The sequence below is a fragment of the Myxine glutinosa genome, chromosome 5, assembly GCF_964187855.1.
Source record: "Myxine glutinosa chromosome 5, kmMyxGlut1.1, whole genome shotgun sequence".
NCBI classification, from domain to species: domain Eukaryota; kingdom Metazoa; phylum Chordata; class Myxini; order Myxiniformes; family Myxinidae; genus Myxine; species Myxine glutinosa.
Window position 1 is genome coordinate 1391182 of NC_136265.1, and position 19839 is coordinate 1411020.

General features: G+C 43.8%; 1 protein-coding gene across 7 annotated transcripts in view; it reads right to left on the reverse strand.

Moving 5' to 3' along the window:
* The window catches only part of UBN1 (ubinuclein 1), a 393312-nt gene that overhangs the window by 316530 nt on the left and 56943 nt on the right, over nucleotides 1-19839 (reverse strand). For all 7 annotated transcript variants that reach the window (XR_013623390.1, XM_078777497.1, XM_078777498.1 and 4 more), the window contains exon 3: nucleotides 6491-6589. Coding sequence is in view for 6 of the 7 variants with exons in the window: in XM_078777497.1 (XP_078633623.1) it covers nucleotides 6491-6589 (99 nt within the window). In the remaining variant the exon portion in view is untranslated. The remainder of the gene's footprint in view (nucleotides 1-6490; nucleotides 6590-19839) is intronic.

Here is a 19839-nt window from a genome sequence, read left to right on the forward strand (position 1 = left end):
CTGATGTCATTACGGCGTGCAACGGCCGACTCTCCACACTCCGGCATTTTGATTATAATTCGTTTAGGCCGAACATATCGTGAACCTGTCATATATCACAATCGCCATGCTCTACCTTTACGTTTTTCATTGTGTGAAACACAAACAAACCGATTGTTAAAATGATCATCAAATATCAAAAGCATCGGCATCTTCAATATATTAAAGTCGCGGCAGTTTTGCGCCCAGACGTCAGGCTACGTCATTACGTCTATGATGTCATTACGACGGCTGATTCCACCAGCAAACATTTTTATTTATGAGTACACCTGCTCACTATGGGCTCGGCAGGAAGGGTCGTTCCTCTTTGGGGTATAGAGATTACAGCCGATCTATTGGTCAGGTATCAAAAACATTGGGTGTGTGTTCATTTACCAAGTTTCTTGTAGAGAGATCGCCAAGTGGTTCAAGCATTCGAGCAAGCACTCCATTCAAAACCACTATGGAACGGCTGGCTTGGCAAGCGCAAGCTAGCTGCTTGGTAAATGAGCACAACCCGGTCTTCCTCCCTTTCAGTTTCATGTTAAACAGCAGGAAAAGTGGGTTTCATTGGTGGTTTCAAAACAATACCTTAATTGGTGGGTTTCAAAAGGCCACTATGAAAAACTCCACTTTTCATGTTATTTACCCAACCCTTGTGGGGTAAATAGATTACAGTAGATCTTTGCTCAGTTATGGAAGTAAAACTTACCTCAAGGATGTTGGGATTCCTCCAAATTTACTTGTTCAATGTCAGAAACAGCATTAACGACTGTTTAAAAAGCTAATCATACGTGCTTGTGGTTTATAATATTTTACAAGCCCGGCTACGCTGTTAGACTTCCGGTCTTGTTTATGTTGAACGCTCCAGTGACGGATTATATCGTCCTCATTGACGCTAGGCCTTAAATAAAAGAGCTGCATTGATAGAAAAGTGAAGAAAGACTAATCAGAGTTTTTAATGAAGTAAAAAGTCTCCTTTTTGAAAAGGGGAAGGTCGTAAGTGTTTGGAAAAACATGAGAAGGTAAAGAGCTCCAGAGTTTGGCAGTGGAGGGGAAGAAACAAACATTATAACCGAACCACCCTTGAGTTGCCAATGGCCACACAATAATCATGAGATGTAGTGGCTTGTCGAGTATTCTGTGGTCTCGCTAATGGCGGAGGTACACAAGCAGCAAAAAAGACCACAAATTTGGTGAAATGGAATGTATATAAAAACCACTTTTGTATCCAGAATCGAGGCTCATGTCAAAGCTAACACATTGAACATGAAAACATGCACAGACACATAAAACATACAATGAAAGGAGCAGGAGACAGGAGGGGGAGAGAGGGAAGCACACAAGCACAACAACAGAAGAGAATATGGACGTCGGTAGATCTGTGGAAGGGGGAGGGCTGGGGAGGAGGGAGGGGTACACGGAATAAAACAAATGAACACATCAAGGAATTTCAGGAAAGAAGTTGAGGATTTAAAGAGGCGGGTTTGGGGCGTTGTAACGGTGGTAGACAAGATCAAGTTTTGGATGGGGCAAGATAAGAGATGGTGGTGAACAGCTGTTTTAAAGACCTGGAGGGAGGAGAAGGATTGAAGAGAGTGTGGGAGTTTGTTCCAGAGATGGCAGAAAAGAGGAATGAAGGAGTGAAGGTGAGCAGAGAGCCTCGATTTTGCCAGTTTCACCAGGAAAGGGTTGCTGGCAGATCTTGTGTGTCCTGCAGGAATATTTGGGGGACAGAGCACAGACAGAGCAGGGGGAGCAAGAACAGAGAGGAGTCAGTAGAAGACAGAAAGGCCACATACCTGCCTGCAGGGAGAGAGAGAAAGGCCCTCAGAATCAGCTTCATCATGGGAGATTCCAATGATTCTGAATGCTTTGGTTTCAACCGCGCGTGAAGTCGAGCTAGGTGTGAGGCAGGAGCACCAGCCCATAGCATGGAGCAGTATTCCATTGAGCTGCGGAGTGCGGATGAAAGCTTTGTTTGTGGTGCGGAGCTCAGAAGTGCCCAGAAAGCACTTCGCACGACGGATGATGCCCAGTTGGCGACTCGCTTTGGAGGCCACCTTGGAAATATGGTTTTCTGAGGAAAGATCATGGCAGATAGTGAGGCCCAAAAGTTTGAGTGACGGAACTTCTTGGAGAGGATTGTTGAGAAAGTAGATGGGGGGGGAGGGTGGGGGGGGGGGGGTTGTCCAGGTTGTCTTTTTGGACAGACAGTGAGTGTGAGATTGGTCAGGATTGAAAGACATGTTCGACTTATTTGACCAGTTTGTGATATTGTCCAGGTCTGCAGAGAGTGAGGAGGCTGCTGCCTGCCGATCTGAGGGTTGAGATATGGAGCGGCAGAGAGTGGAGTCATCAGCAAAAAGATAGAGGATTTTCCAGAGACTCAGAGATAATTAATGAAGACCAGAAAAAGCACAGGCCCAAGAACACTGCCTTGAGGAACTCCAGCCTGAACAGGAAGGGGGGATGAGAGAATTCCATTCAGGGCCACACGTTGACTGCGACCGGTAAGGAAGTCTGCAAGCCATGCGTCGAGATTTCCATGATTACCATTGGAGGAGCGTTTGGTGAGCAGGGAGGGGTGCCAGCCTATATCGAAGGCACGTGACGTGTCAAGGGAGACAGCTCCGATTTCCTGTTTGGCATCGAGGACCTCCATCCATTATTGAGACAGCAGAAGCAGCATGTCCAGAGTAGAGTGACCTGGTCTGAATCCAAATTGATGATCCGAGATCAAGCCATTGGAGAAGAGGAAGGATTTGAGGTCAGAAACGATGATTGATTCCATGACTTTGCTGATAATTGCGAGCAGGCTGATTGGTCTGTCATTGCAAGGATCTGTTTTTGCACCTTTTTTGTGTAAAGAGGTAATGTTGGCTGATTTCCAAGCAGGTGGTAGATTACCTTGAGCAAAAGATTGGGTGAAGAGAATAGAGAGGGTGAGATAGAGCGGAAGAGCAGGATTATTGGACCTATGGGCTGATGCACTTTTTTCTTTTTTCGTTTTTTTTTTTTCTTTTCTTTTTTTTGTGTGCAAGATCGAGGCTCGTGAAAGAGCTAAGAGTCTGGTTATGCTGCCGTGCCAACGATGGGATTCTGACCAAAGTTGGTACACATGTATTTTGATGCAAAGATTGACTGATTAGATTTTGGAGTCAACAGGGGAAAGGTCAGAGGTCATGTCAAGCAAGAATGTAATGCTTGAGAACAGCTGAATGGATTAAAATCAAACTTCGGAAAAGGATGCATAATGCTGTAAAAATGTGGGCGGAGGCATATTGATCGACGTTGCGATGGTGAAGAGTCGTTCTAGTTATGATTCATTCTCCGTCCCGGTTGAGCTGACCTCTTCTTAGCCATTCCAATGAGCATTTGTTGTCTAACCCCACTCAGTCCAATTCCGTTTTGTATTTTTCTGCTATTTTGTCATTCTCCCAGTTGTTGGTGTACATTTCTTGATATTTTTTTTATGCCTCCGCCAACAAAGTCGCCAGAGGCATTATGTTTTCAGGTTGTCCATCCATACATCCATCCATCCATACATCCATCCATCCATCCATACATCCGTCCGGGCGTAACATCTTTTTTCTCAGCAACCATATGTCTGATTGAGACGAAATTTTCAGGGTAAGAGTGACACCCATGCAAAATGTTTTCAAAGTCCAGACCTTTAACCCAATTTAAATGTGGCAGAACATGAAACGAGCAGTTCACGCAAGAAAGCCCACAAATATTTGGGTTTAAGCAGGTCTGTAAGGAGGAAAAGGCCAAAATTCAGACAAGCCGATGTGCAGGACTGATCAAGCATTGCAGGAAACAGTTGGTTTAAGTTATTGCTGCTCAAGCGGGTGTCACCAGTTACTGAACGTCAAGGTTCACATACTCTTTCTGACAAAGAAATTGAATGTTGGATCATTTTTCTCAAAAAATAAATTAAAAAGTAGATATTTTGTGTGCTATTTGTTTAATCAGGTTCTCTTTATCTATTATCCGGACTTCGATGAAGATCTGATCACATTTTAGGTCAAATTTATGCAGAAATACAGAAATTTCTGAAGGGTTCACAAACGTTTTCTCATTACTGCACACACATTTCTGGTTTTATTGGATTTATTCTCATGACCACTCAAAATTTCTGCTTATGCAGATGATATCTGCATTTTCATGAACAATAATACTGAGGTTCCTGCAATGACCCAGGCATGAAAAACATTGTCAGGCTTGTTCAGGCCAGGTGAATTGGAAAAAGAGAAAAGCCTTTTGGGTAGGACCTGGGGCTTGCCCACCACTTTCTCTATCATGAGGCATGAACTGGCAACAAAATGGGAGCAAACACCTTGGAATTTTCCTGGGAGATAATGCTTTAGAACTGCAGAAATGGACAAAATTGCCAGACAAGGTAATGAAAAAACAAAGACGTTGCAAAGGACTTCTACTTTCAACTTTCTTACCATAGAAGAACCCGAATCAACAATCTAACTGCCTCCATGTTGTGGCGAAAATGATACGTTTACAACCTCTTGGAATCCTCCTAATCACATTTCAAACTAGATGGTATTCATAGAATACTTACACTGCGCAGTCAACTTGTTGCGAGCCAACTCGTTTATGAACATTTTTTTTCTTCTTTGATCCAATATGGCTGCCAGACCACGTGAGCGATGACATCATAAGTTTATATTCTCCAATATAATTGTTGCATAGATCACGCTCAATAAATTTCAAACTGATCAGACTAAGCGTTGTCACTGTCAAATTATGACATCATAATTATGGCACCAATGACGTCATCGTTAACACCTATTCCCCATATGGAGTTCTTTACAATGAGCCATGTTTAAATTTTTTCCATGCAACGGTTTTGGAGATAAGGGTGCAACATATTTCAGTTTTTCCAAGATGGCGCCTGGACCACATCACCGATGACATGATTATCATTAAAATATTCCAAAGGAGGAAGTGCTCAGATGGTGAAAATTTCATGTTCATCAGACCAACAGTTGCTGAATTTTTTTAAATAATAATCGGATCGATAAGTGTTGTATTTGTCAATTATGACATCATTAACATATCTTATTCCCCATGGGGAGTAGTTGACAATAAGCTTGGTCTCAATTTTTTTTCCCATGGAGTTTTCAGATAAAGGTGCCAAGTTTTTCCAATATGGCGCCTGTACCACATGACCTATGACATGATAATCATTAGAATATTCCACAGGAGGAGGTCCTCCTATGGTGAAAATTTCATGTCAATTGGACCAACGGTTGCCAAGAAAATTAATTTTTTTAATGCAGACACGTACGGCACACGGCACACGGACCAACTGAATGCTTAACCCCGCTTTTTGCTTCGCGAGCGCAGGGTAAAGAGCATCATCGACTTTGTCTGGAACAGGAAATGATGGCTGCAACTTGCCGTGACTGAGTTGCCACTTGCTGAAGGAGGCAAAGGCCTCATCAATATCCAAAGCTGGCATATGGTCTTCTGGCTTCATGTCATCCACCAACCTTTGTACATGGAAATGAAACCCAACTATGGAAACCTCAGGCTCAATGCTTAATACAACTCGCAAACAAACTTGGATAATGCTGATAACTTTTCTTTCTTTCCTTTTTTAAATCAAATTTAATCACATTGCCCTGTCCCTGCTGCCTACTTTATACTAAGGGGTGATTAATTCCTTCTCCTTTTCTCATGAAATGGCAACATAAAACATGGAAATTTTTATTTCATATGCCCATATTTTATAACTCCTTTCTGAAAAATTGCTTAAATGATAGCGGACTCATTGAACACTGTTGATGCCGGGCTGCTGTGTGTAAAAGACTTCAGAACAGGAGTAAGATTTGTCTGCTTATTGTAGTACTCAACAGGGACGTCTCTTGAACATCAGGCAACACAAAACGTTTCTTCTTTATTTTTGTAAATTACCCAGAATTATTTAAAACATGAGAAGCCCTCAGTCATGCAGCAGGAATAAAAGGTGCACCTTTTAGAAAAGGTAATCCAATATGTAAATGAGTGATGCGTGCAATTGATAGACACTTAACGGTATCGGTGTCAGCCAAATTGTGCAATCCAGGAAACGTGACTCAGATACAGCCATGCGCTAATAGAGATTAAAATAAAGTGGAAATTAATTGGCCATGTCAACTTTAAAAAAATAAAAATAAATCAACAATTCCCATTAAAGTACTCCCAAACAATAATGAGTATTACTATGTTGGTTTGAGCAGTGATGAAAAAAACCCTGAAGCACTCTACTTTACAAACCCATTTTACATGGATATAATGCCTGTAGTGGAGAATTGATCAATGATCAAACAAAAGATAAAAAGATGTGAGTAAAGACAACTTGATATGGGTGACAAAAGGATACTAAATGTGTGTTATAGTGTAGCCTTGGCAAGTTTATAGATTCCTGGTTGAGATGGAACAATGGAATCAAGAAGCGAGAAATACGTACAGCCTCAGAGTTGTCGATAAAAGGATCCGTTTCATCATAACCATCACCAATGTCAATCAGGTCTTGGATGCGGTCTTTTTTCCACTTCTTTGTTGAACCCTAAAATGACAATGGCATTTCAATTTTATATCACAGAATATTACTGACTCTTCCATGTCTATCCATTGTAATTTTGTTTCACTTTTATGGGTATAATCCCCACCGAGACAGTGGCATCACGATTTGGAGAGAACATCCACCACCCTTGCTCTGCACCCATATATATATATATATATATAGTCATTAGTTTATCGATGAAGGTCATGCCAAATGTTATCACGCCACCAACATAGTATTTAATAAGCTTCAGCTTGGCAAAGAACACTTTGTGGTGGAAAATTTTGCAGCAACTGCCAAAACACAAAACATGCAAATATGCACAGGGAATGTAACAGTTTACTCAAAATAGGTTAAATTGATGAATGCTACACAATATGCATGCGTAGAAATATCCTTCACAAAAAGGGACGAGAGCGAACCTTCCAGCAATATGTGAGGTGGGTTGGGGAGGCGGTAAGTAGGGGGTCTCCCCTTTCATTGCATTGACATCTCATTGGATGGGACCGTTTTGTGCACACGACATTTCATAAACATTGAGAAATCAAAATTAAATGCTCGAGGCACCTGGATGGTGAGTCCCCCGACCTCCCAACTTCCCCCACTTCTACTTCCTCTTCCGTCATCTCCTCAATTTTTGCCGTGTTCCACACTGCATTCGCACCGTTTGTGAACGTATTCACCAAACAGCTCAAAATTCTTTTCTTCAAGCTTTTGCTTTGTTCTTCTTCGACCTAACCCTCAAAAATAATTTTTTAAATAATAATTAAAAATAAAAGTTAATTGCTACCGCTGTACCGACCAAATGCTTGTTTACACCTCCACGTCAAGTCTTATCGTGATGGTCTTCACGGTGCCATTTAAAAAGTTTTCATTTCCCTTTTCTCCCGTGTTGAATTCTCAATTCTATTAGAATTCGCTTTTCTTTTTCCTCTTCAAAAGTTTGTTTTCAAATAAATCATTCAACCATACCAAGACATACAGCTCTTCCTGTCTACATTCTCTAAACTCACCTATACATCATCCCTCCTCTGACGTTTTCAAATGTTTATCTGACTTACCAGCAGATACATAGTGGCAACTTGGAGAAAGACAAAAGAGCAGGGAAATTAAAAAATAATGATAATAAATAAATAAAGAGTTAGACAGATTGGGATAGACCAAAAAAAAGACGAGAATGGCAAAGAAGAGGTCAGCTCAACTGTGAAGGAGAACTATTATTAATGCCCAAAAACAAGGACATTACACCAAAGGATTTAAAAACATGGCGGGACTTAGTCAATCGGACAAGTGTAGGTTCTGCAAGGCAGTAACACAAAGCATGAGTCACCTCGTATCAGGATGGATGTTTATAATAATTAAAAAAAAAAAAAAAAAAGTCAGAGCAGCTGTACACCCAAATACACAACAAGGAATGTAGAGTAATCCACTAGCACAGCTGCAGAAATTTCAATATCCCAGTGTTACGTGCTCCTCCACGACCCCCTGGTCACGGTGTACCTCCGAGCCCCGAGAGGAGTCACGGCAGAAAAAAGTTTTATTCTGGATGTCAAAGATCAATGGTGAAGCCACACCAATTGTTACCAACAAACAAATATTGTATTAATATCACACAAGAACAACAGTACAACAATAATAATAATCAAAAGTACAATCAATATATCCTATGATGGTACCATCAGTTTCGTAACATATAACTCACTGTGCTCCAAGTGAGTGAACCAAGAACATTCCCAGTGTCTCTTTCCCGGCTTCAAACCCAAAGTTGTTGATTCCGGCTTCAAGCCTTAGTCGATCCCGGCTTCAAGCCAAAGTCGATCCACTCCAGCGATTGTCAGAACGATGTCTAATCGAGACCAGATTCCCATTCGGATGATAGTCACAGTGACGCGGCCAAAGCTGCGTAAAGGCGCCCTCAAGGCGACTGGGAAATCCAAAGGTGCCCTCCAGGCGACGGGGAAATCACACCCTCGGGTATGGACGTTCCACGGCTCACAGTCGGCGAACCGCAAATTAATCTTCAAAAGCCACGTTGCACACACACACACACACACACACACACACACACACACCAGATACGTCTGAAAGCGGTGAAAACGGCTGACGAAGCAAAGAAACCTTGCTCGAAGCGCAAAGCGTGCGAGTCAAAATGGCCGACGGCCCGTTCGAGACGTAACGGCCCTTCGATGATTCTCTTCGGAATCAATCGCAAAACCTGGCACGCAGGTTAATCTGTCACAGCGATAACAACTCTGTCGCAGGAATCCCTTTCCTGGGAAACCCAAAGTTCACTCGTGACTCTTGCTCGCCAACGTTCCCTCAGCAACTATGCTTCTTGTCCGACTCCACTCGCTCCGCCTTCTTTATCTCCTCTTCCTCTTCGTCGCCGCCCGGTTCCTGTTTCATTTAAAACATCAACCTTTTTACCTTTTGACAATAATAATTGCTATTTCCCTCAAACAACAATAATAATAATACATGGAATCAAAAATGTGTCCGTAACACCAGTTCCACAAAACTCATGGAAACATGAACCAAAAGCAATCATTGAAAAGAAATGCTCATGCATGACCTGATGATCCCATACAGCCTAAACATAGAAAAAGCAGTTGCAACCAGACATAATACTCATGAACAAAAAGGAAAAGACAACATTGCTGATTGAGACATCAGTACCCAGCGATGATGGCCGAAATAATGCAGAAATCAAGAAAATGACCACATACCAAGACCTCAAAAGAATAAAGTGAAAAATCCTGGAAGCTCAAGAGCACCGAAATTGTACCAGTGATAATTGGGGCAACAGAAATGAGAAAGAAGAACCTCACAACAACAACAACTACAACAGGCATTTTGAGGCCATTTTCCCTGCGAGAGCGGGGGTTGGCCTTGCAGGCCCCATGACATTCTCCATTTTGCCCTATTTTCTACATCTCCCTTTGTTAACCCCCTTGCCTGGCATTTCTTCTTCCACCACCTTCAGCCAAGTCAGAAAGAAGAACCTCAGAGATATTAAAAAATCATCCCTGGGAACATTACCACAAACAAACTACAGTTGGAGGTTATACGGGGCTCAGTGACGATCCTGAAGAGCCCATGGAACAAAACCCTGAGAACAACAAAACTTCATTACTTAGCCCATGAATCGTAATCCTTCACCAAAGTGGGGGTGGATACTTCGAGTCCTGGGAGAACTCCATTACAACTTCTAAAACCCAAATTATGGATATAACAACCGACACACGAACACACTATTCATTCAAGAAAAAGTAACTGCCAAACAACACCACATGAAGAAAAAACCCAGGCCCCACAAATAGAAACCAAATTCCACCTTGGAGACAGATTGGAGACACAAAGAGAGCAACTGTAGAAGGAAGTAAGAAAAATACAACAGTCCAAGAAAGGAAACAGACACCCGAAACTCAACAAGAAAATCCAAATAATAAAATTTTTTTTTAAAACAGTACAAAATCGAAGATGAAGACCTCAAGTGGTTGAGTCAAAAACTCACAATAGAAACGAGAGCAAGGAAGATTTAAAAAACGATGAAGAAGGAAAAGAGAAAATAAAACCACATTTGAAAATACCCCAAAAATATTTTACCGTGAACTGGGGAAACAAAAGCAGAATGTGTCAACTCCCCTTGAAAACGAAAAACTGGAAAATTCTGGAAAGGCACTTTGAAGATTGAAAAGAAAATAACAAGGAAGCAGAATGGATCCCAAACTTGGAAAAGAAGAAGCAACATCTCAAGGAAATGCCCCCAAGTTATTATTGATGAAGAAAAAAATTAGAAAACAACTTCAAAAAATGCCAAATTTCAAAAGCCCAGGCCCAGATGGAATTCCAAATTTTTGGCTAAAACAACTTGATGCTCTTCACAATGACTACACCAGGACATTTAACTAATGGATGGAAGAGGAAAAGGCAGCAGATGAGTGGCTCATAGAAGGGAACACCTTTCTTATCCCAAAATCGGAGGAAACCCAACTTCCCCACAAATACCGTCCGATAACATGTCGACCAACCACATACAAACTGCTGACAGGAATAATGACATAAATGATGTACCATCATCCAACACAGCAAGGAGGTTTCGAGGCAGAACAAAAGGGATGTAAAAGAGGTCGTTATGGAACAATTGACCACCGACGACTGAACAAGGCCATACTTGAAAATTGCAAAATGTGAAAAACTAAATGGTCCACCACCTGGATAGACAAAAAGAAAGCTTTTGTCAGTGTCCCATATTCATGGATGATAAAATGCATGCAAATATACAAAATCAATCTCTAAATAATCAAACCGAAAGAGAAATGAATGCTGTAATATCAATGTGGTATTCCAGAGCTCCATTGCTAAGGGAAAAAAACCAAAATACCAGATGTGAAGATACGGCATGGAATCTTCCAGGGAGACGGTCTTTCCCCCTTCTGTTTCGTCTGGCTCTGGACCCACAAAGTAACCTCATCAATGAACAAGGAGATGGATACACCCCAACAACCAATAGAAGAACATCCAAATAAATAGGAATGGTGACACATCTACGAAACATGGATGATTTAAAACTCTTCGCACCAAATAACAAAAAATTGACAAAACTAAAACTCGTAAAACAGTTTTCTGAGAACATTCAAATGGAATGTGGACTAGACAGGTGCACATTTGTATAAGGTAAACCAACTAAAACAGACAACATAAAAATTGACCTTGAAACAACAATGCAGAAGTTAGAAAACAAAACATCATTCAAATACTTCGGAGTAGAAAAGGGCCGCCAAATATGTCACAAAAAATGCGCAAAACAATCGCCAGAGAATACCTATGTAGAAAGAAGCTGATCCTCAAAACATACTTCTCGCCAAGAAACAAAATCAAAGCCATAAACCAGCTTGCAGTACCAAAGTTCCAATATAGTTGCGGAATAATAAACTGGGCCAAATCAGAAATCAACAAGTTAGACATAAAAACAAGAAAACCCCTTACCATCTACAAAATGTTTCACAAAAACCGTGCATCCCGAGAATGTACATGCCGAGACGAGAGGGAGGGAGCAGCCTGATGGAACTCAACCAGGTGCACAGTGTGACGAGTGCACAACTAGCTGAGTATGTAAAATGCTCAACAGACTATCAGATGAAAATTTTAAACAAACATGAACACAACAAACCTGAAAAATATTTGATTCACCTTGCAAATAATTTCCAAAAACATGTGCAAATAGAAGATGCTGCACAGGAAAATTAAACAGCAACAAATGCAGCCCCATCAATTGTGAAAAAGACAAAATAAATACACAACGAGAACAAAGTGACTGTCGCCAATATGCCTCTGCATTGTCCCACAACGGGTAGATGCCATCACTCTGCATATGTATTATGTATGGGTTGTGGGTCACGTTTGTGAAGTTTCATGTTGATCGGATAATGTTCGTTTTTCTATCCAAGATGGCTGCCAAACTACGTGACCTATGACATCATTTTCAACCTATACAACTGTTTTTTTGGGGGGGTGGGAGGAGGGGTTTTGCATACAAGATCGAGGCTCGTGAAAGAGCAAATATTAATCACCCAAAGAGTCAAACCGACACATAAAACACAAAATAAGGGGAGGGGTAGACAAGATGGGGAGAGAGGGGGAAGGACACAAACACAATATTTGAGAGCAGGGACATCGAGAGAAATGTGGGAGGGAGGGCTTGGGGGGAGGTGGGAGAGGTATAAAACATATGGACACTGCAAGGACTTCCAGGAAAGAAGTTGGAATTTCAAAAAAGTATCTGGGGTGATTTAGCGGGGGTAGAAAATATCAAGCTTTTGGATGGGGGAAGATAGGAGATGGTGGTGAACAGCTGTTTTAAAGACCTGGAGGGAGGAGTGGCGTTGAAGGGGGTGGGGGAGTTTGTTCCAGAGGCGGGAGAAAAGGGGAATGAAAGAGTGAAGGTGAGCAGAGAGCCTAGATTTTGGCAGTTTAACCATGACAGTTGCTGGCAGATCTTGCGCGACCTGCAGGAATATTTGGGGGACAGAGCAGAGAGAGCTGGGGGAGCAAGGCCGGAGAGGAGTCGGTAGAAGACAGAAAGACCACCAGCCTGCCTGCGGTGAGTGAGTGAAAGGCCCTTGGAGTTAGCTTCATCGCAGGATATTCCAATGATTCTGAAAGCTTTGGTTTCAACAGCGTGAAGCCGAGCTAGGTGTGAGGCAGGAGCACCGGCCCAGAGGGGGGAACAGTATTCCATTGAGCTGCGGATGAAAGCCTTGTATGTGGTGAGCTCAGGTGTGCCAAGGAAGGACTTCGCACGACGGAGGATGCCCAGTCGGCCACTGGCTTTAGAGGCCAGCTTGGAAATGTGGTTTTCCCAAGAAAGATCATGGCAGATCCTAAGACCCAAAAGCTTGAGCGACAGAACTTCTTGGAGAGGATTGTTGAGAAAGTATATGGGAGGGTTTTCCAGTCGGTCTTTTCGGAGAGACAGAGTAAGAGTGTGAGATTTGTCAGGATTGAGACATGTTTCACTTGTTTGACCAGTCTGTGATTTTGTCCAGGTCTGCAGAGTGAGGAGGCTGCAGACTGCCGATCTGAGGGATGAGGAATGGAGCAGCAGAGAGTGGAGTCCTCAGCAAAGAGATAGAGAGGATTTTCCAGAGTCGGAGAGATCATTGGGAGCAGGCCGATTGGTCAGTAGTTGCAAGAATCTGTTTTTGCACCTTTTTGTGTAAAGCAGTAATGTTTGCTGATTTCCAAGATGATGGCAGATGACCTTGAGCAAAAGAGGGTGAAAAGAACAGAGAGAGGGTGAGATAGAGCAGCAGAGCAGGATTTTAGGACCAGTGGGCTGATGCCGTCTGGTCCAGTTGCAGAATCAGAGTCGAGGTTTGACAAAAACTTCTCCACCTTGTCAGGAGAGAAGGACACAGAGCCCAGCAGCAGTTGGGTTCGACTGGGAAAGGTGGGAACAGAGATATGGGTTTGGGACACAAGATTTTGAGGCAAACACAGAGTTGAGGCATTCGGCTTTGTCACGTGCGGTGTGAACTGTGTAGCCATTTGAGGAAAGGGAGGGGATGGAGGGGGAACAAACACCAGAAACGGATTTGACCAGACGCCACCAGGATTTGGAGGAAGGGAGACAGGTTTGAGAGTACAATCTTGAGTGTGGAGAGATGCTGCTTCCTGGCACTGCTGAGGGTAGACACACACTTGTTCCGAGCTTGGTGGAAGGAACTGAGATTGCCTTCAGTTGGATTTGCCTTCCAAGAGGCAAAGGCAAGTTGCTTCAGGGCAACTGCCTCACAACAAGATTCAGTGTACCATGAATGGGAGGAAGGGTAAGGCAACTGAAGACGAGATGTGATAAATCTGTGCATGAGAGAGCAGTTTGCTTTGGAAGAATTCCCAGGAAGAATTTATGTCAGAGGCAGTGGAGATGGGAGACCAGTCCAGATGATTGATGGCTGCTTGCAGAAAGTGCCAGTCAGCCTGAGTGAAATGCCAGACTCGTAGGCGCTGAGGAGGCTCTCTGAGAATGGCCAGAGAGATGTCCACTTTAACAAGCACATGATCAGAAGAACCGATTGGAGCAGAAGAAGTGTAGCAGACATTTGCAGGGAAGTTTGCTGTTGGATGATATTCGTAAAATTTACATCAATAGGGTGAGCGGTTTCAGAGCTATACAACAACAACAACAACAACAACAACAACAACAACAACAACAACAACAACAACAACAACAACAAGCATTTTAAAGGCCATTTTCCCGACGAGAGCAGGGGTTAACCTTGCGGTCCCCATGACAATCTTCTCCATTTTGCCCTATTTTCTGCATCTCTCCTTGTTAACCCCCTTGCCCACATTTCTTCTTCCACCATCTTTAGCCAAGTCTTTCTCGGTCTTCCCCGTCCTCTACTTCCTTCGACATTCATTTCCATCACTCTTCTCAACCAGTCACTTTCATCCTTCCTCAACACATGACCAAACCATCTCAACCTGTTCCTCTTCACAGCATCAATCACAGGCTCTATTCCCATCATCTTTCGCAATTCATCATGTCTTCCTCTCTCTCAACGATGCTCTGCACATCCGTCGAACCATTCGCATTTCCACCCTTTCCACCCTTTCCAACCTTCGTTGCTGCTCTACGTTCATTACCCATGTCTCGCTCCCATAAATCATAACACTTCTCACACATGCAGCATACACCTTTCCCTTCAGCTTCAACGACACTCCCCTCATCGTCAGCACGCCACTCAGTTCCCGAAACTTCTTCCATGCACATCTCACTCTAGCAACCGTTGCCGAGTCTGATCCACCTTCTCCATTCAGCATGTCTCCGAGGTAGCAAAATGTTTTCACACCTTCCAGCTTCACGCCGTCTCCAAGATCCAACTCAACATTTCCTCCATCTGCAGCTCCCTCTGTGCACACCTTACATTTGAATGTAGCTGCCACACTGGTTAATTAATGACCCTCTCAAACCACTACATTTTTGATGAACCCACTCAGCGCACATTGTACATTGAATGGAGTTCACTCTGACACCCTTCCGACACACAGCACAGGGCCACTTCCAAGTTCTTTCCACCTCACCACATGCTTTACCACTTGCCATCACCTTCGTCTTTCCGATATTCACCTTCAGACCTTTTGTCTCCAAACATTCCTTCCACTTGTTCATCTTTTCCTTCAGTCCATCCATACTTTCCGCAATCAACACCAGATCATCTGCATTCAACAACTCCCACGGTAATCCCTTCTTTACGTTCTGAGCCAGCACCTCCATCACAGCTACAAATAGTAGTGGACTTAGTACCGACCCCTGATGCACTCCCACCTTCACCTCAAACTCACCACTGTTCCCGTCCTTCATCCTTACAGCTGTGCGCGCTCTTTTGTACATTGCCATCAGGACTCTGATCAACCATTCCTCCACTCCTAACTTCCTCAATGCCCATGTCAATACTTTGCGTGGAACCCTATCGAATGCTTTCTCCAATGCAACAAACCCAAGAAACAACTTCTTCCTCTTCTCCATGTACTTCTCCTGCAACTGCCTCACAATGAAAAGCACATCTGTCGTTCCTCTTCCTGGCATAAATCCAAACTGCATTTTGTCGATCTTCACTTTCTTCCTTATCCTCCTCTCCAACACCCTTTCCAATACCTTCATTCCATGCTCCAATAACTATCGCTCGGTACGAGCCACACTCCAGAGGGTCACCTTTCCCCTTGTATAGAGGGACGAGGGTACTCAGTTCCCAATCCACTGGAATGCGGCCTTCTTTCACCACCAGATTACAGATCTGTCATTCTCTTCACACCCCAACTTCCTGCTGCCTTCAACATATCTCCCACAACTCCCGTCGGCCCTCCCGCTTTTCTGCCCTTCATTGCTTTTATCGCTTTTTTTGTTTGTTTGTTTTTTTTTGTATACAAGATCGAGGCTCGTGAAAGAGCTAACATTAATCACACAAAAAGACAAACCGACACACAAAACACAAAAAACAAGGGGAGCGGTAGACAAGATGGGGAGAGAGGGGGAAGGACACAAAAGAGAGGGGGAAGGACACAAACACAACATTTGAGAGCAGGGACATCGGGAGGACTTGGGGGGAGGTGGGAGAGGATTAAAACATATGAACACTGCAAGGACTCTGGGGTGAATTACCGGGGGTAGAAAAGATCAAGGTTTTCGATGGGGGAAGATAAGCTTCATCAACTTCCTTCTCAGTTATCTTCTCTGTCGGTCTTAAAACTGGGTTACTCTCTCTGTTGCCATCCCATTCATTCTCTGTATTCAACAGCATTTCCATATATCTTTTCCATCTTCCTTTAATTCCATCTGGGTCGACAACGATTTGTCCCACTTCATCCTTCAAGCAACTCACCCCCATCACATCACACCTCTCTTTCGCTATCTGCTTTGCAATCCTGAATACTGCTCTCTGACCCTCTTCCGAATCAAAGCGTTCTCCGAACATTTCCCTACATGCCTCCTGCGCCTTTGCTACCTCTTTCTTTGCAGCCTTCCTGGCTGTCTTATAACTTTCATGCTCTGCTGTTTCTGCTCCCGTACCCTTCGCCTTCTGCCACTCCTTGAACTTCTTCCTCTTCTCGTCAATCCCCTTTCCAACTTCATCATCCCACCACCATGTTTCCGAGTGCCTCGGTAGTCCTTTTGTCCATCCACACACCTCACCAACGGCTCCCAACAGACTAGCTTTCATTGACATCCAACCACTTTCAAGCTCAACCACATCATCCTCTACCCTACTCAGCCTCTCTTTTAATGCCTCCCTTACTGTCACCTCTTTCGACCTCCACACCTTCATTCTCGGTTGGTACTTCACCCGCCGAGCTCTCCTCGCACCTTTCACCCTGATGTCGCAGACAACCAAATAATAATAATAATAATAATAATTCATTTATTTTGTATAGCGCTTTTCATGAAGCCCAAAGGCGCTTTGACAGAGTGCAAAACATAATGCATAACAAAACATGAAAACAACAATTGCAAAAAGACAGGAATCAATAGGGAAATATTTAAAGCAAAAGGAGGGAGAAGGAGAAGTGATAGTCAGGGGTTAAATGCTGTGGGTTGAATGTTGAATGCAGTGCTGAACAGGTGGGTCTTGAGTGATGTTTTGAATGTGGTGAATGAGGAGGAGTCTCTGATGGTGTGAGGTAGTGAGTTCCAGAGGGTGGGAGCAGCGATGGAGAAGGCCCTGTCCCCCCAGGATCTGAATTTGGTCCGGATGGGGGGGGGGTCAGAAGGTTGGTACCAGCAGAGCGGAGGTTGCGGGTGGGAGTGTGTCTGGAGAGGAGGTCAGCCAGGTAGGATGGGGCCAGGTTATGGAGGGCTTTGTAGGTCAAGAGGAGGATTTTGTACTGGATTCTCTGGGAGATGGGGAGCCAGTGAAGCTTGTAAAGGACGGGGGTGATGTGGTCACGGGTCCGGGAATGGGTGAGTAGACGGGCAGCGGAGTTCTGAATGTATTGGAGTTTATTGGTGATTGTTGAGGGTGAACCAAAGGCTATTGCAGTAGTCCAGACGGGAGGTGATGAAGGCGTGGATGAGGGTTTCTGCAGCCGTGGAGGAGAGGGATGAGCGGAGACGGGCGATGTTTTTCAGGTGAAAGAAGGCTGTCTTTGTGATCTGTTTAGTGTATTTGTCGAAGGAGAGGGTTTGGTCAAAGATGATGCCAAGATTCCCGGATGAGAGCGGAGGTGGATACTGGGATACCGTCGATGTTGAGGGCAAAGTTATGGGTGGATTTTGTGAGCGTTTTTGGGCCAATGATGATTATTTCAGATTTATCACAGTTAAGTTTGAGGAAGTTGATTTGAAGCCAGGATTTTAATTCAGAGATGCAGTTTGTCAGGATAGAGTGGGTGTCAGTGGAGACGGACTTGGTGGAGATGAAAAGCTGGATGTCATCGGCGAAGCAGTGGAATTGGAGACCATGACGGCGGATTAAGTGACCGAGGGGGGACAGGTAAAGGATGAAGAGGAGGGGGCCAAGAACTGAACCTTGGGGGAGGGGAGCAGTGGGGGATTTGCAGTTATTGATGGAGATGAACTGGCGTCTGTCAGAGAGGTATGATTTAATCCAAGACAGGGCAGTGCCGGTAACGTTAAAGGTGGTTCAAGTCAGGTGAGGAGGATGGTGTGATCGATGGTGTCAAAGGCAGCGCTGTGGTCGAGAAGGACGAGAATGTTGAGGTTGCCAGCGTCAGAGGAGAGGAGAAGGTCGTTGGTGATTTTGAGGAGAGCAGTTTCAGTACTGTGGTTGGAGCGGAATCCGGATTGGAATGTTTCATACAGGTTATTGGCAGAGGTGATGTTTGAGTTGAGTGGCTACAGCGCGTTCCAAAACTTTCGACAGAAAGGGTAGGTTGGAGATGGGTCTGAAGTTGTTTAGGGTGTCAGGGTTTACACCAGGTTTTTTTAGAATGGGGGTAACAGCAGCAATTTTGAGGGATGGTGGGACGATGCCTGTAGACAGGGAGGAGTTTATTGTTGCAATGATAAGTGGAGAGAGAGAGCAGGGAGGGAGGCCTTGACAAAGCTGGAGGGGATGGGGTCAAGAGTGCAGGTGGCAGTTTTCATTCCTATGAGGAGTTCAGAGAGGTCAGTCGGGGAGACCGGGGAGAATTGAGACAGGGGAACAAATGGTGCTGTGAAACAGCCTCCTCCCCCGGGATCACCTTTGTATCCCGGAGGTGCCCCCTATCTCGCCTACGCACCATCAGGTAGTCAACGGTTGTCGTCGACCCACCTGACGTGTATGTGCGGTTTCAGAGATATAATTATTCAATATTTTCCTTTAAACCAAAATGGCTCAACCACATTGAGTACCAGTTCACTGGTAATTCCCTGTTTGTCGTAAAAAGGCGACAAAAAGGGTTGGCGGCAGGAAGGGCATCCGGCCGTAAAACATTGCTTCAAAAAGGGGACCAAAAAACAACAACCACGGTCCCCGAAAAAGGCCAACCCCCGCTTGCGGGGAAAAATGGTCTCTAAAGGTGGGGTTTTTTTTTTTAACCAAAATGGCTGCCAAACCATGTGACCTATGATGTCATAAATTAAATATTTCAATACAAATTGTTCATCGATCATGTGCATGCAATTTCGATTTTTATGATAAATTCGATTGTAACATTTTGGGCTGGTATACCACTTCACCTGTGATGTCATCATAAGCATGCTTTTGTTCCCCATTGGGAGTACTTGACAATGTGCCAAGTTTCAATTTTTACCATTCAGCGGTTTCCAAGAAATATTTTTTTAATGATTTGCTTTTAATCCAAGTAATGGCTGCTAATGGCTAAAGATGATGGCTGCCATACCACATGCCCTATGACATCACAATTATCATAAAAACATTGTGCATGGGTGTCACTCCGACACTGAAAGTTTCGTCTCAATCAGACATATGGTTGCTGAGAAAAACGATGTTTAGCCCGGACGGATGGACGTACAGACGGACGGATGGACAACCTGAAAACATAATGCCTCCGGCGACTTTGTTGGCAGAGGCATAAAAAAAATATCAAGAAATATACACCAACAACTGGGAGAATGACAAAATAGCAGGAAAATACAAAACGGAATTGGACTGAGTGGGGATAGACAACAAATGCTCATTGGAATGGCTAAGAAGAGATCAGCTCAACCGGGATGGAGAATGAATCATAACGAGAACGACTCTTCAACGTCGCAACGTCGATCAATATGCCTCACCCCACATTTT